The 13344-nt window shown below is 49.8% G+C and overlaps 1 protein-coding gene across 1 annotated transcript in view; it reads left to right on the forward strand.

Annotated features, from left to right (window-relative positions):
- Positions 1–8411: 8411 nt before the first annotated feature.
- Positions 8412–13344, forward strand: part of SPTB (spectrin beta, erythrocytic) — a 66551-nt gene continuing 61618 nt past the window's right edge. Inside the window, exon 1 of the mRNA XM_037031795.1 lies at positions 8412–8567. Within this exon, the coding sequence (XP_036887690.1) occupies positions 8420–8567 (148 nt within the window). The 5' untranslated portion in view covers positions 8412–8419. The remainder of the gene's footprint in view (positions 8568–13344) is intronic.

Below are 13344 nucleotides of genomic sequence, written 5' to 3' on the forward strand. Positions count from 1 at the left end.
GCTTTTGTTTTATATGTTCTTATATATTGTTTTACATACATACATTTTATATGCATATATTTTATAATTAAATCTATGGTGTATTAAAGATCTCCTTCTGCTTCTTATTTTATCACTATGTTTTAAGAACCTCCAGGGCTGCCTCGTGCCCTCCATGCGTATGTTCACCTGTTACTGTCCTTCCCCCAGCGATGGACACACAGGCCATTGCCTCCTTCCTGCCACCACAGTCAGTGCTGCACTGAGCATCCTTGATAAGTCTCCTTTTAGACCTGAGTGACAATTTCTTTGGTCCCTGTGCCCAGGAACAGAGTTGCAGGCATGCGACCTGCCTGAGAACAGGCAAACTGCCCTCCAGAATGGCTGGGCCAGTCCACACTCCCATTCTCATATCACCATCTACACCTCGCATTGTCCAGTTTGATGACGTTTGCCTCTGGTGTTTCCTTCTTGTTTTAATCTGAGTTTCTTGGGTAACTAATGGCCTGAGCATTCCTTCCTCTTTTGTAAATCACCTGTTCATATCTTTGGTAACTTTGTCAAGAAGTTTGTCTCTGAAAGGGAGGAGAGAAAGGATAGATGGCAAGGAGGAGTTTTATTTGAGAGAGGAAAGACTTGAGCATGTGAAAGTAAAGAAGGAAAGGAGAAAAGCTGAAGACTAATTTTTCTCTCAGGACTGGAAGGATGGACAGAGGGAAGGATGGGGAGGATCTGGCCTCACCCAGCAATAGCAATGAGGGTGGGGAGGGGCTGGGAATGAGGAGGGGGAGTGAGTGCATGGATCATCACCTGCTTTCCCTGAGCCCATCTGATGTCCCCCTTCACTAGGACAGAGGCAGGGGGGAATCCATGAGGCTGGATAGAAGGGGAAAGGCAACCTCACTCGGATTCTAGAAAAATGTGATATGTTGTGTTTCTAAATGTTTACAAACTATATTTGTTCTAAATTGCAAGGGAAGAGGAGAGATGCCTAAATGTCAGCTTATGGGACGTGACACAAAATCGTAGAGGTGCATGCACAACAGTCGGGGTGGGGGACATGCGGACTCTCCTGGCTGGAGAAGAGTTAGCATAAGAGAGAGTATGAGCTCAGCACCAAATGCTGTAGAGCTTTGGATCAGACTGTGTGTGACAGGGTTGTTGACGGCTTATGGAGCAGAAGTGTGCTGTTTTGGGAAAGCTGCACCGGATGGATTGCAGAGGCTGAGCGTGAACTGCAGTGGACCGTTCCACAAGCCCAGGCAGGAAATGGCAGAGCCTAGAGTGAAGTGGAACCTTTAGAACATAAAGAAATGATGAATGGAAGACACTTTACAGAGGCATAATGACAGGCCTTGGTGATGAATAAATATTAAGTAAGTGCTCACCACAGATAAGTAGGATAACTGAATGGATAGTGCATGGAGGGACAGAGGGGTTTAAAAAGAATCCACAGTTTGAGCTTAGGTCCATGGGAGGAGGAGAATATTTATTGAGCACCTGTATGTCCCAAGCACAGTGGTAAGTACTGGAAAACAAAAATGAATAAGATCGACATGCTGCCGGCTTGGAACCTATAGTATAAGCGAGGAGAAGCCCAGCCTTCCACCTGCAGGTGAACTTTCCAACAGACGGGCACCACCAGCAGTGCCTGGACCAAGCTGTATGTAGGTAAACTGACAGATGAGTGCTGTGAAGGAATTGAGCAGGGTGCGCTGACTGAGGATGACAAAGAACTTAGATAGGGTGCTTGGGAAGACTTCCACAAGGGAGTGACATGTGAGAGGAGACCTAAGGAATGAGGAGGAGCCAGACATGCAAAGATGCTTCAGGAGGTGCCCCTGACTGGGGGCACAGCATACGCAAGAGCCTGAGCTCAGGGAAAATGGCAAGTTGGAAGAACTAAAAGGAGGCTGGCAGGCTGCTTATAGTGAGTGTGGGAGATGAGCTTGGAGAAGGAGGCAGAAGCCAGACCACTCTGAGCATTGGGGTTGGCTTTTCCTCTATGATCCAGCATATTTAGGGCATGCGAGTGGTTTTTATAAAATTGGTAAAATTTAAGTTGAATAATATATGAACATTTCTACTGTACGGAGTTTCAAACATATGAAAAGTAGAGAGAATAGTATTATGAACATCCCTAAGTGTGGATCACCTCAAGTCAACATTATTTCAGGGGTTCCCCACTTGTTTCATCTGCTCCCATTTTGCCAAAGTGTATTTAAGCAAATCCCAGGTGACAGGTCATGTCCCACTCCCTACATACATCAACATCTCTAAAAAAATGTTCATTTTCTTACACTACCACAACACCATTATCACACCTAACATAATTGATTATAATTCCTGGTTATCACCCAGTATGGAGTCTATAATTCAGATTTTTCTGGTTGTCTCAAAAGTGTGTTTTGATAGTTATTTGATTCAAGATCCAAACAGGGTACACAAAGCATTCAGTTATTGCATCTACTAAGGCTCTTTTGATCTGTAGAAGTCCCTACTCTTTGTGTCTTGTGTGTGTGTGTGTGTGTTTTAATGCCATTGACTTATCAAAGACATAGGGTCAGTTGCCTGTAGCATGTCCTACACTCTGGGTTTGTTTGCTTCCTCACATTGTCACTCAATCTCCTGTAATTCCTATAAATGGGAAGTTAGTTCTAAGACTTCATCAGATTGAGACTCAACTTTCTTTGGCGTGGGTGTCGTTGGTCACAATGCCCTTTAGATTACATCATATCAGAAGACACGCAATATCTATTGTCCTGTAGTAATGTTAAGACTTGTCAGTGAATTCCAGTATTGGGAACTTGATCCTACTGTGTAACTCCCGTCAACCTCTTACCTAATCATTTTATTTTTATGATCTTTTCTGAATCAGTTACTTCATTAAAAATGTCTCAATGATTATTTCGATCTACTCTTGGCCACTTTCAATGTTGAGACTTCACTGCCCCTCCCCCATACAGTTTTCACCAGAAAAGGGAGAGGTTGCTGTGGGTGTTCTGGAAATGTCTCCGTAGAAGATGAGAAATGGGGCATCAGCTTTCAGTTCAACTACCATAGAATGGTACTTATTTGGGGAGAGGGGACCCGTGTCTATCTTGAGAGAAGTGAGCTGGGAGAGATAAGAGTTACTGGATTGTAATAGCTTTCTGTGAATGTAGATATTGGGCCCAAGAATCCCAGTAGAAGATGATCTTTGAAAACTATGTATATATATTAAGAGTATCATCTCTCCTGCCTCCTTAGTCATTCCCAGTGGACATCTGCCTCTGTGTAGAAGGTGAGGCACTGATTGATGCTGTTAAGACAGCTAATGAGACCGTCCCTGTATCAGAGCTGAGCTGCACCTGTTCCCCAGCCCAATCCCTGTAAGAACTGTTGGGGCCATGATCCCACCCCCCCACCCCAATTCCAGCAGCTGCAGCATAACTGGAGCCAGTTCTTAGTAAGAAATTTTTCCATGATGAGGGTGGACAAGTTGTGACATGTGTGCCTAAGTCCCTGCCTGGTGACCGAAACTAAAGCAGAAGGGTCTGGGTAAGGCCTTCCCAAACAGCAGCAGACTAGAATGACAGGGACATTGCAAATGCATGGCAATTCTTGATGATGTCAACCACAGGTAGGGATCTGGAGACTTTAAGAACCCCCAAGCCACACCCTGCCACTGAAAGACTGGGACCCACAGGTTGGGATGGGAACTATGGAGTGTGGAAAAGTAGAATGTGCTCTGGGGAGGGGAAGCAGCTTAGTCCAGGCACTAGTGGTAATGTCCATCTGCTGGAAAGGTCACCCACAGGTGGTAGGCCTACCTGGGCCTCACTGTCACCCCATGGTCTTGAAACCCCCTTATTCTCCTATCCTGGGAGCCACGTGCCTAGTCTTAGCCATACTGAGCCTGAGCTGTAATCTCTAGGTTGAGACATCTGGTAGGCCAATGGAAGTGCTAGACTAGAGCTTGAGGTTGGGGAGGAGGTTAAGGCTGAAGCTAGGCTTAGAGTACCCTGCACTGGGCATCTCACTGGCTCTCATGCTGGTTTTACTTTTTTTTTTTTCCATTTTTTGGTTTACTGTCTCATGATGTTTTAGTGAACGTTTATGTATTTGACTCTGTAAGGTGTCTGTGAACATGCATTGTAAATGCATTGGCAGGGAAACTTAAGGGTTTAATCTTCTAACCTGGGTTGCCATAGTACCAAAACACATTCGAGAGCAGGTTTGGGGGCAGTACAAAATAGATCGCAGGTGAGGAGTCAAACCTTACAGCTAGAGAGAAAACAAAGATAGAGTGGGTGTAAATTCCATTTCAGCATGATGGTGTCCAAGCTATTTCAACAGCCTCCACCTGGGACCCTGCTAAGGCTGAGTGGCACCACCCTGTATTTATCCCATTTGCCACTCCTGAAGTACACTGGGCTTTGCTGCTTCTCACATGTGAGTGGCCCAGAGAAGTGCAGAGGGGATAGGGAGGAGACGAAAAGAGAAGCCATCCTCTTCTGCTGGGCACTGCGGGGAGGGCCGAGGTGAGTTCTAGCTAGGGCTTCAGCAGCACCCTGCAGGCAGAGAGCAGCTGCTACTGCAGTCACCTCTTGGGTTCCTAGCACGGAGGGATTAACTGGGCATAGCATGGGAGGTTGCGATTCCGAGGCCCAACACCTGATCCCTGAAGCGGATGGGCTCCTGGGCACACGTGGAAAGGGCGGAGCTGTGGATTTCGTCAGCAACGTTGTGAAATCTGCATACCAAGCAGGCATTCCGTCTGCGAGTGAGCACCCTGTGAACTGAGATGAGCTGTTCAATCCTGAGCCGTGGGCAAATCTTCTAGGGACCTATCCTGCTCAAAATATAGCCTGGGGTCAGAGGTGGCAGAGCTCACCGGGTCGGGGTAAGCCAGTGGACTCTGCCTTTAGAGACAGGCCTGCCCAGCTGCTAGACAGTCGGGTAGATGGACAGGAAAGGTGGGCTTTCCTGGGCACAGAGTCACCCAGGCCAGAAAAGACCCACGTATAGTCCGACCAGGGTCTAGTAGGTTATGAGAAGGACTTCTTAGGAGCTTGAGAGTGGCTTGGGGGTGATTGAACAAGGAGCAACTACTTGTGCCTTTTTTCCTAGGTTTCATGGCAGGGGAGTGGGGTACAGCTTCCAGTGTACGGGTAGCCGTGTACTGGTTGCCTGCATACTCAGGGAACAACAGTCCAGATGCACAGGTGACTTACAGCCTCTCATGTGACCAGCCCACCTCATCCCCGAGTTCCTCTTGGACACCAACTGAAAAGTCATTTCCATGACTCCTCTTTTGCCTGAGTGCCCAACATATGCTATTCTTTTCAATCCCGATGGGTTTTTTTTTGTTGTCAGGCCTTCAGCAGGACATTGTGACAGTAAAGAAACTAGATGTGAATGACACTGGGAAAGCACGGGGTTAAATTTGGTTTTAGGCATCAAGGGGTTTTTTTGTTTTTGTTTTTGTTTTGTCTCGTTTGGTTTGGTTTTCTTGGAATAACCGTCTGTAGTTTTCTTATTTTCTTCACCTCTGCCTCTTGCACCTAAATTCTCCGAGATTCTCCCCTTGCCACCCCACCCCCACCCCTTGGCACTGATGGAGAGCCATCTGGGCAGGCCGCTACAGGGGGCGTGGCTGGGGACAGGAGGAAGAGGACCTCCCTTGAGTTTCTGAATCTTCTTTCCTTGGCGTTTGTCTTCAGGGGCCTGACCCTTCTGAAAAAACAACCACCAGGAAACACCCTGGACTTGTGCAGTTAGACACACACATGTTTTTCTCGCATTCAGAGCAGAGCTGTTGCTGGGCTGCCGCCCTCCCTAGCCGCAGTGGCAGGAGGCATGGCGCTTTTAAGCAGGATGAATTGCTGTCTAGTGGCTGCTCTTCTGCACCCAGGGCCATCAATCTTGTCTTGAATGCCGAGCTGCTGGGCTGCCTGCTCAGGCTCATCTTTCTGGGGCAGACTTATTTACGGAGCCACGGCAAAGGTAATCTCACTCCCCCAGCCCTGTGGCGTGGGCCTCTCGCGGCCACTCTTAAAAATAGCCCAAGACATGGAGAGCCAGGGTCCGGTTACCTCCTGCACGCAGGATCTGATCTCACCTCACCTCCTGCGCCTCCTGCGCCTGGCAGTTCAGCCCTTCTGGGTGCTGGGTCCCTCAGCCTCTCCTGCTCAGAGCCAGCTGTAGTTCCCCTTCGGGGAAGTGGGGAAAGGCGTGTGGAGTGTGGAGTCCTTCCCGGCTACCTTGGCCGGTCCAGTTGTGTAGGGAATGTGAGCCCTGGAAGTAGCTTGTCCCACTGTAGACCATAACAGGTTGTTCCAGAGGGGCCAGGGTATTCTTGGGTACAGGCCTGGCATCATGGTACATGTTGTGTAGTGGTAAGGACCGGCTTTTCCACCTTATACCTTCCCTCTCCTGAGTAGCAAACACCTTGCCAAGCCTTGGAAGCTGGGGCATGTCCCCGCTTTCCCACTGGCTTCCTAGGGGATGAACTGGCTGCAGCTTGGCCTTTGGTCCCAGACACAACAGTAATTTCCTAGATGACCTTGGGGAGGTCTCATCCTATAATAGGCTTGGTTTTCTCCCTTACGCAATTAGGGTGGATAATTCTGGCTCCTGTCTTACCTCAAAGGGATGTGGTGGGATTGATTAGTCAGACTGCGGGTGGGGGGTGGGGGGGGTAGAGTCTGAAGTGATTTTGTTTGGAAAATCAGGGCTCTAGCACTGCAGTTATGCTTGGATTGGTGAGTGCACTTCATTTCTTCTTCAGGTGTGTGCCTACTCAGGTGGGTGAGTGTGTGTGTTGGAATATGTGTCTGTGTGTGTAGTGTGAGTGAATGCACACACTCATGGAGGGAGTGGCTTACCTAACCGCTCACTAGTTATGAACATATGTCATTTGTCTGCCACACAGCCTCCCACCCCACCCACTTTTGCTCTCTTGGACATGAAGGCTCTGAACGCCTTGTCCTCTCTTACAGACTTGATCTTGGGCTCCCTTAAGCTTCCTGGAGAGATGACTCAGTGGCAGGTACCGGTGAGGAAATTAAGGCTGAAGGAAAGCTAGTCATTTTCCAAAGGCCTAAGACGTTCAGGACCTAGCCTGGGGCCTCTAGCTTCCTGCCCCACTTTCTCCCCACCCTCACCCTCACCTTCTCCTTGCATGGCACGGTTTCTCACTTTGCCATGTTCTCTCTCACTTTCAGAACTATGCTTCTGCTCTTGCTCCCCTGTGTGGGGCCTCACCCCTTTCCATATAGCCCTTCACAGGATGCCTCCGAGGTTTCTTTAGGAATCAGCTTGAACTTCCCTTCCCACCACCCAGTCCCACCATGAGTTCCAGACCTCTCCCGTTCTTTCCCAAGGGTACACACACCACACTTACTGTAACTGCTTATTTAATCATCTCTCCTGCTGCCTGAATATAAGCTCCATGAGGGCAGGGTCCTTTCTGTCTTACTCATAACTGTCTAGTGCAGTGCCTGCCATCGCTTTGGGGGTTGGTGCACATTTGAATTAATTATGAATGAATGAACAAGTGGGCAGACATGATAAGTGACGGGTGAGTGAGGCCCCAGTGCTCCTGTGTCCCATGTTGATTACATAGGTGAACACACACAGCTCCATTGTCCATGGGATCCCCTCACCACCCCACACCCATCATGCTGATGGCTTTGATGGGACAGCAGGCTCGCCTGGGCTCCTTGCTCTGTCCTGGGATTCAACAGACCTTGTCTGAGCACCTGGTCTCACTTCAGAGAAGGCAAAACTGAAAGCTCAGCTTTCTGACTATTTGCAGCTGAGAAAGACCTCAGACAGCTCTTGGGCAGCCTCTGGGAGGAGTACACTTTCCCACACAGCTGCCGGCGCTGCTGACACCAATGGCATCTTGAAGCTCACATTCATCTCTCTTACCACTGATTCGTGTTGGAGTCAGATTCAGCCAACTTCCAGCTTCTCCCCTCTTCTCCTCAGTCCACCTGGTGGGGGTGGGTTGGAGCTGCTCTTCCCAGCTCAAGCCACCAGCCTCAGGCTCCCAGAAGTGCCGCCCTCCCCGGCTCCCGCAGCAGCAGCAGTGGCGGGTTTGGAGGAAGAGGGCTTGCTGCGACTGACGTCTCCACCTGCTGGCCGTCCTGACCGTTGCTGCATCAGCTCTGTGCCCGCCGCCACTGCTGCTGTTACTGTTCCTGCTGCTGCTGCTGCAATATTTTATATCCAAGGAGCCAGAGACCCCTGGTAGGAAGCAGTGTGGCCAGCCAGATGGCACTGTGTGCAGCTCCCACAAGGATCTACTCCTGTAGGCTACTCCAAATAAGTTTCCCCTGAGGAAAAGTCCAAGGGGGTGGGAGCTAACCCTCTGACTGTGTTGCTGTCCCCCCCTCCCCAGGGACCCTTCCATGAAGACTGAGGCAGGCGTAGCTGCTAAGAGCCTGCTGACATGACATCAGCCACGGAGATTGAAAACGTGGGCAACCAGCCACCATACAGCCGGATCAATGCCCGCTGGGATGCCCCGGACGATGAGCTGGATAATGACAATAGCTCAGCCAGGCTCTTTGAGAGGTCCCGGATCAAGGCCTTGGCAGGTACCGTTGGGGGCCATGCGGGTTAGGGAAGCTGTTCTCACAGTCCCAAAGCTCACTCCCCTCCTTGCCTGTGGCGAACCCTCTGTGTGCATCAGCGTGAGCCCTGGCAGCACAGTGATGGAGACGTGGTTGTGTGGCTCAGAGAAGCAGGGCCCCCTCGGGAGAGAGCACCGGCTCAGGCAGCCTCTGCTCCCGCCTGTCCTCCACTCCCTCCTAGGTGGGAGGTGCTGCCAGGTGGGCCCTGCCCTCTGCCTCTGTCCTGCATGATCTGTGGCCAAAGTCAGAAGTAAGGGAAAGTCTGGGGGAAGGACAGGGGGAAGAGGTGCATGGGGCCTTCGTATGCATCTCGGTCTCTTGCCAGGACCTGGATAGAGGTGTTACCGTCATCCTCTCCATGGTCCCACAAGGAAAGAGTGGTTTGATAGAAAATTGAGAACACTGCTTCAGAAAGAAGGATTTTTCTGGACTAAACCTCTTATCCTTAAATGAGAATTAGATTTTTACTTACCAGATTTATAATAGAGGTCTGTGTGTGTGTGTGTGTGTATGTATGTATGTATGTTCTGAGGGTAGGGGGAAGGGTAGAGGGAGAGCTCAGATCTCCAGTAGAAATACCTTCTCCTCTCCTGCTGGCTGAGATCTGATTCTTGGGGCTTTTCTTTCCCCCCACCAACCCCGGTGACCACTGCCTCTCTGGAGCCTGGCCCAGCGGAGCTACATGCTGATCCCAAGTCCTTGGCCAGTAAAGAGAGCTGGAGTGATATGGGGCGGTGTGGGGTGTGGCCAGGGGTGGATCGCTACCCCTGCTCTACCAGTGAGTGGCCCAGATCAGCCTTGTTTCCCCTTCCTGGCTTGTTCCCATCTTCTGCCGCATACAAAGGGCACAGGCTTTTCCACAAGCATCTTCTAGACTGACTCTCCCACGGCCCCCATTGCTCATGGCTTTATCTGAATTTCATGATGGTACCCTTCCAACTTCCCTCCCTCCACTCTGCTCCCACATGCCTTGGTCTATAGCTGACCTTGAAGCATAAGCCAGGCCCTAGGCCCCTGTGAGACCGCAGTGACCTTTCACCCCAGGAATGTCTGGGTGTCCCATCCCCATAAAAGGAGTGGGGTGTCTCATTCCCTTTCATGGTGGGAGATCCATTTAGGCTTCAGCTATCACCCTTTGTGTCCTTATTCTTGGCAGGAAACTCCCTTTCTTTTTCCTTCATTGCCTCCTCATGAGCCCCTATGTCACAAAATCCTTCCTTGGTTTTCCTTGGGGACATATAATAGCACCAGTCCCTTGCATTTGCTTATGTAATTTTAACCTCTTTAAATAACCAAACTTGGAACCCTTGCCTTTGCCAGTCTGGTTGTACCTCGTGCTGGCTGGTTCTGGCTACAGTGACCCTGGCAATGTGGTCGGAGGGAGAAGGGCACCTATTCCGTGAGGTTTGTCAAGGACAGTTTGAGGAGTGAGGCTGCCTTTTGTGCAAGGATCATTTGATCTGTTTCACAGATATCCTGTTTGTTTGTTTGTTTTTGAAGGAACCAAGGTAAATTCCATTTTAACAACGATCCATTGAACTCCTACTCTGTGTAGAGCTAAACCCTTGACCAGACACGAAAGTGGAGGGGGAAGCACAGAGAAAATTACTACATAGTGTCTGCCTGTAAGGAGTGTATGATCTATTAGGGAAAATGAATGCTGTTCATAATTAGTTAGCATGGGTAGAATTAGAGAGGAACTGTGGGAAAGGCACATAATTAAATAGCAATAAGAGAGCAAAGGAAGAGCCCTGGCTGGCATCGCTCAGTGGATTGAGCACGGGCCTGTGAAGCAAGGGGTCACTGGTTCGATTCCTAGTCAGGGCACATACCCAGGTTGTGGGCCAGGTCCCCAGTAGGGGACACATGGGAGGCAACCACACATTGATGTTTCTCTCCCACTCTTTCTCCTTTCCTTCCCCTCTCTCTAAAAATAAATAAATAAATATTTTTTTAAAAAGAGAGAGAGCAAAGGAAGAGATGAAGGGAGAATCAAGGACTTGTTTGTTGAGGAGGTGGCCTTGAGCTGGGGCTTGATTGAAGGGTGCGTGTGACTGACAGGCAAATGGGCTAAGAGTTTGTCCACTTGGCCTAAAAGTGTTAACCAGGTCTGATGAGCAACCTGGGAAACTAGTAGAAATGGGTTAATCAGGTTAATCAGGAAAGAGTCTTTTCCAGCTTTGCCTGTTCCTCACCAAGAGCGTGCTTCTTATCTACCAAAGAATCTGAATGCCCAGCCAGGGAGAGAAGAACCACAGAGTGGAGAGTTGCGGGGGCCTCAATGGTTCAAACATCCGGCTAACAAGCAGACATGGAAGTTTGGGCTCCATTCGGGATTTGTGAAAACAAACAAAAACCCAAACAGTTTGCCAACTTGTCCTCTCGGGGAGTTCACTCTGAGTGACCGACCTATGGGAGAAACCAAAGCTTTGAGAAGGAAGGTCCAAAGTAGAGTGGCCAGCTGGACCCATACTGATAGGTGGGCAGAGCAGAGAAAGGAAGTGTCATCCTCCCCAGGTTTAGCTTCTTGACATTTTTCTCTGCAGCACCACCTTTGGAGCTGCCTGGGCAGTCTGGGCAGGGTCAGTCTTTCCAACCAGGCTTAGGAAGCAGAAGCTACCTCTGGTTGCCATCATCTTGACATGCTCCATGGCCACCCCTGACGCCTGTGTACTAGGGCAAGGAAGGCATTGGGTTCTGCGTTTCTTATAAGATGGTGGTGATCTGCTTTGTAGGTTCGTGTGGCAAGGTCGGAGAGATAGGCCTGGCCTTTTCTGTCTAAAATCAAAGATCCTGGGGTGAGAAGGAAAACATCACCAGACCCAGGTTCAAGTCCTGATTCCACCTCTAATGCTACTCTGTAGAGGATGGCTGAGTCAGTTTCCTGTTCTATCAGATCAAGACAGTAGTACCTTCCCAAGGTTGTCAATATCAAGTAACATAAAGTTTATGCATGCTTTTTATTAGTAACAAAATACTGAGCACCGTGGTTGGCGTAGCTCAGTGGACTGAGCACGGGCTGCAAACCAAAGGGTCACCAGTTCAGTTCCTAGTCAGGACACATGCCTGGGTTGCGGGCGAGGTCCCCAGTGAGGGGCCACATGAGAGGCAACCACACATTGATGTTTCTCTCCCTCTCTTTCTCCCTCCCTTCCCCTTTCTCTAAAAATGGGTGAATAAAAAAAATCTTTTAAAAATTTTAAAAATAAAAAATTATTTTAAAGAAATACTAAGTGAATGTCTGTATTTATAGGAAATCTTCCTAGTATCTCTCTGTCCCTTCTACCAACGTCAGACATTCAAGATCATTAGCTCATTCTATGGCCCAGTTACCTTGGCCTGCTTTAGGGTCAGTTTCTTCCTTCTTCACATTTAACTTTTTCTCAGAATGCCTGGGTTGGAAAAAAGAACCAGGGACTGGGGAAATTAGGCTGACGCTTGTGTTTGGAGCTCTTGGCTTGGTCCCCAGAGACCCAGTGCCCATGAGGAGGAAGCCCCCTGCTGTGAGAATCATCTCCTTAAGAGCATCCGGCCAAGACCCCAGCCATGTCTCTTCCATCAGCCCAGGCATCCAAAGGATCCGCCTTGTGCAGTGCTCCTCCTGGCGTGGCAGCCCCTGAGTCCTTCTCTCCTTAGTGACCTGCAGTTCAAAGACTTCCACTTGGTTAACGGGATTCCATCTTTTCTGCCTCTTCAGTCAACTTTCTCTCAGCTCCAGAGGAAGTGCCCCTATTCTCCCTTTCTGATCCTTTCTAGCTCTCCCTCCCTGGGCCAAGATTAACACGACATCTGGTTATTCTAGGTAGAAATCACCACATTGCTACACAGATACCCGACCTCTCTCCAGAATGAATTACTCTGGATTGGAAACTGCAGATCAGCCTGGCTAAAGTGAAAGGAGGGAAGGGGGAGGGGGAGAAAACACTGCAGAGGGCTCCTGAAAGGAGATGGATTTGACCTTGGCAATGCCAAGGGGAGGGCTGGGGGCCCAGCAGGAATATTTGCCCAGCAGGTCCCTGGGCAGATGTTAGTTCTCAGTGTCAGCCTCTGAAGCTGGCAGCACTTTTTGAGGTTCTGTGTTGCGTAGCCATGAGGGTTCTTTAGGGAGCTGTCCTCTGCCATGATGGCTCCGGCACCTTCCCAGACAGACCACTTTCCGGGCCTGCTTTGAAAGATTAAGGTAGGGAAACAGCTGAAAAGGCCAAGTTCCTATCCCACCAAGATGTTCCAGCCTTGGAGTTTCAGTAGAAAAGCAATCAGTGTCTTCTAGAGTCACTTTCAGTGTCTTCTGGAGTCACCCTCATTGTCACTCACATCCCCCTTCCTCCCCTTCCCTCCTTCATACTGGAAGCCATTCCATAGACATTTGTGGCATCTGCAGGGAATTACCCAGCCGGAAGGCCTACCCGCCGTGCCCTCCCTCCACATCCCAGAGGAGGCCCCTGCTGCCTGAATCCCTCCTCACACCTGCTCGTGTACCCCAGGGGCTCAGGGCAGATGTGGCCCAGCTGGGAGAGGAGCAGTGCAACAGAAAGGTGCCCCCAAAACCCTGTGCACCAGCTTCCCTCCTGCCTACTCCCCCTGCCGCACACATGCACACAGTTTGGCGTCCCAGCTCCCCCATGCACAGAGCACCAGCTTGCAGTCCCTCCTGATAAGGCCTGTCAGAAGGAGAGGGATGGACACGCCCTTCTTTCTCCTCTCTGGTTTGTTGAACAATGGCTTCAAGAGAGACTACACA

This window comes from Sturnira hondurensis, unplaced genomic scaffold (assembly GCF_014824575.4).
Source record: "Sturnira hondurensis isolate 20B ecotype Veracruz unplaced genomic scaffold, ASM1482457v3 Scaffold0021143, whole genome shotgun sequence".
NCBI lineage: Eukaryota > Metazoa > Chordata > Mammalia > Chiroptera > Phyllostomidae > Sturnira > Sturnira hondurensis.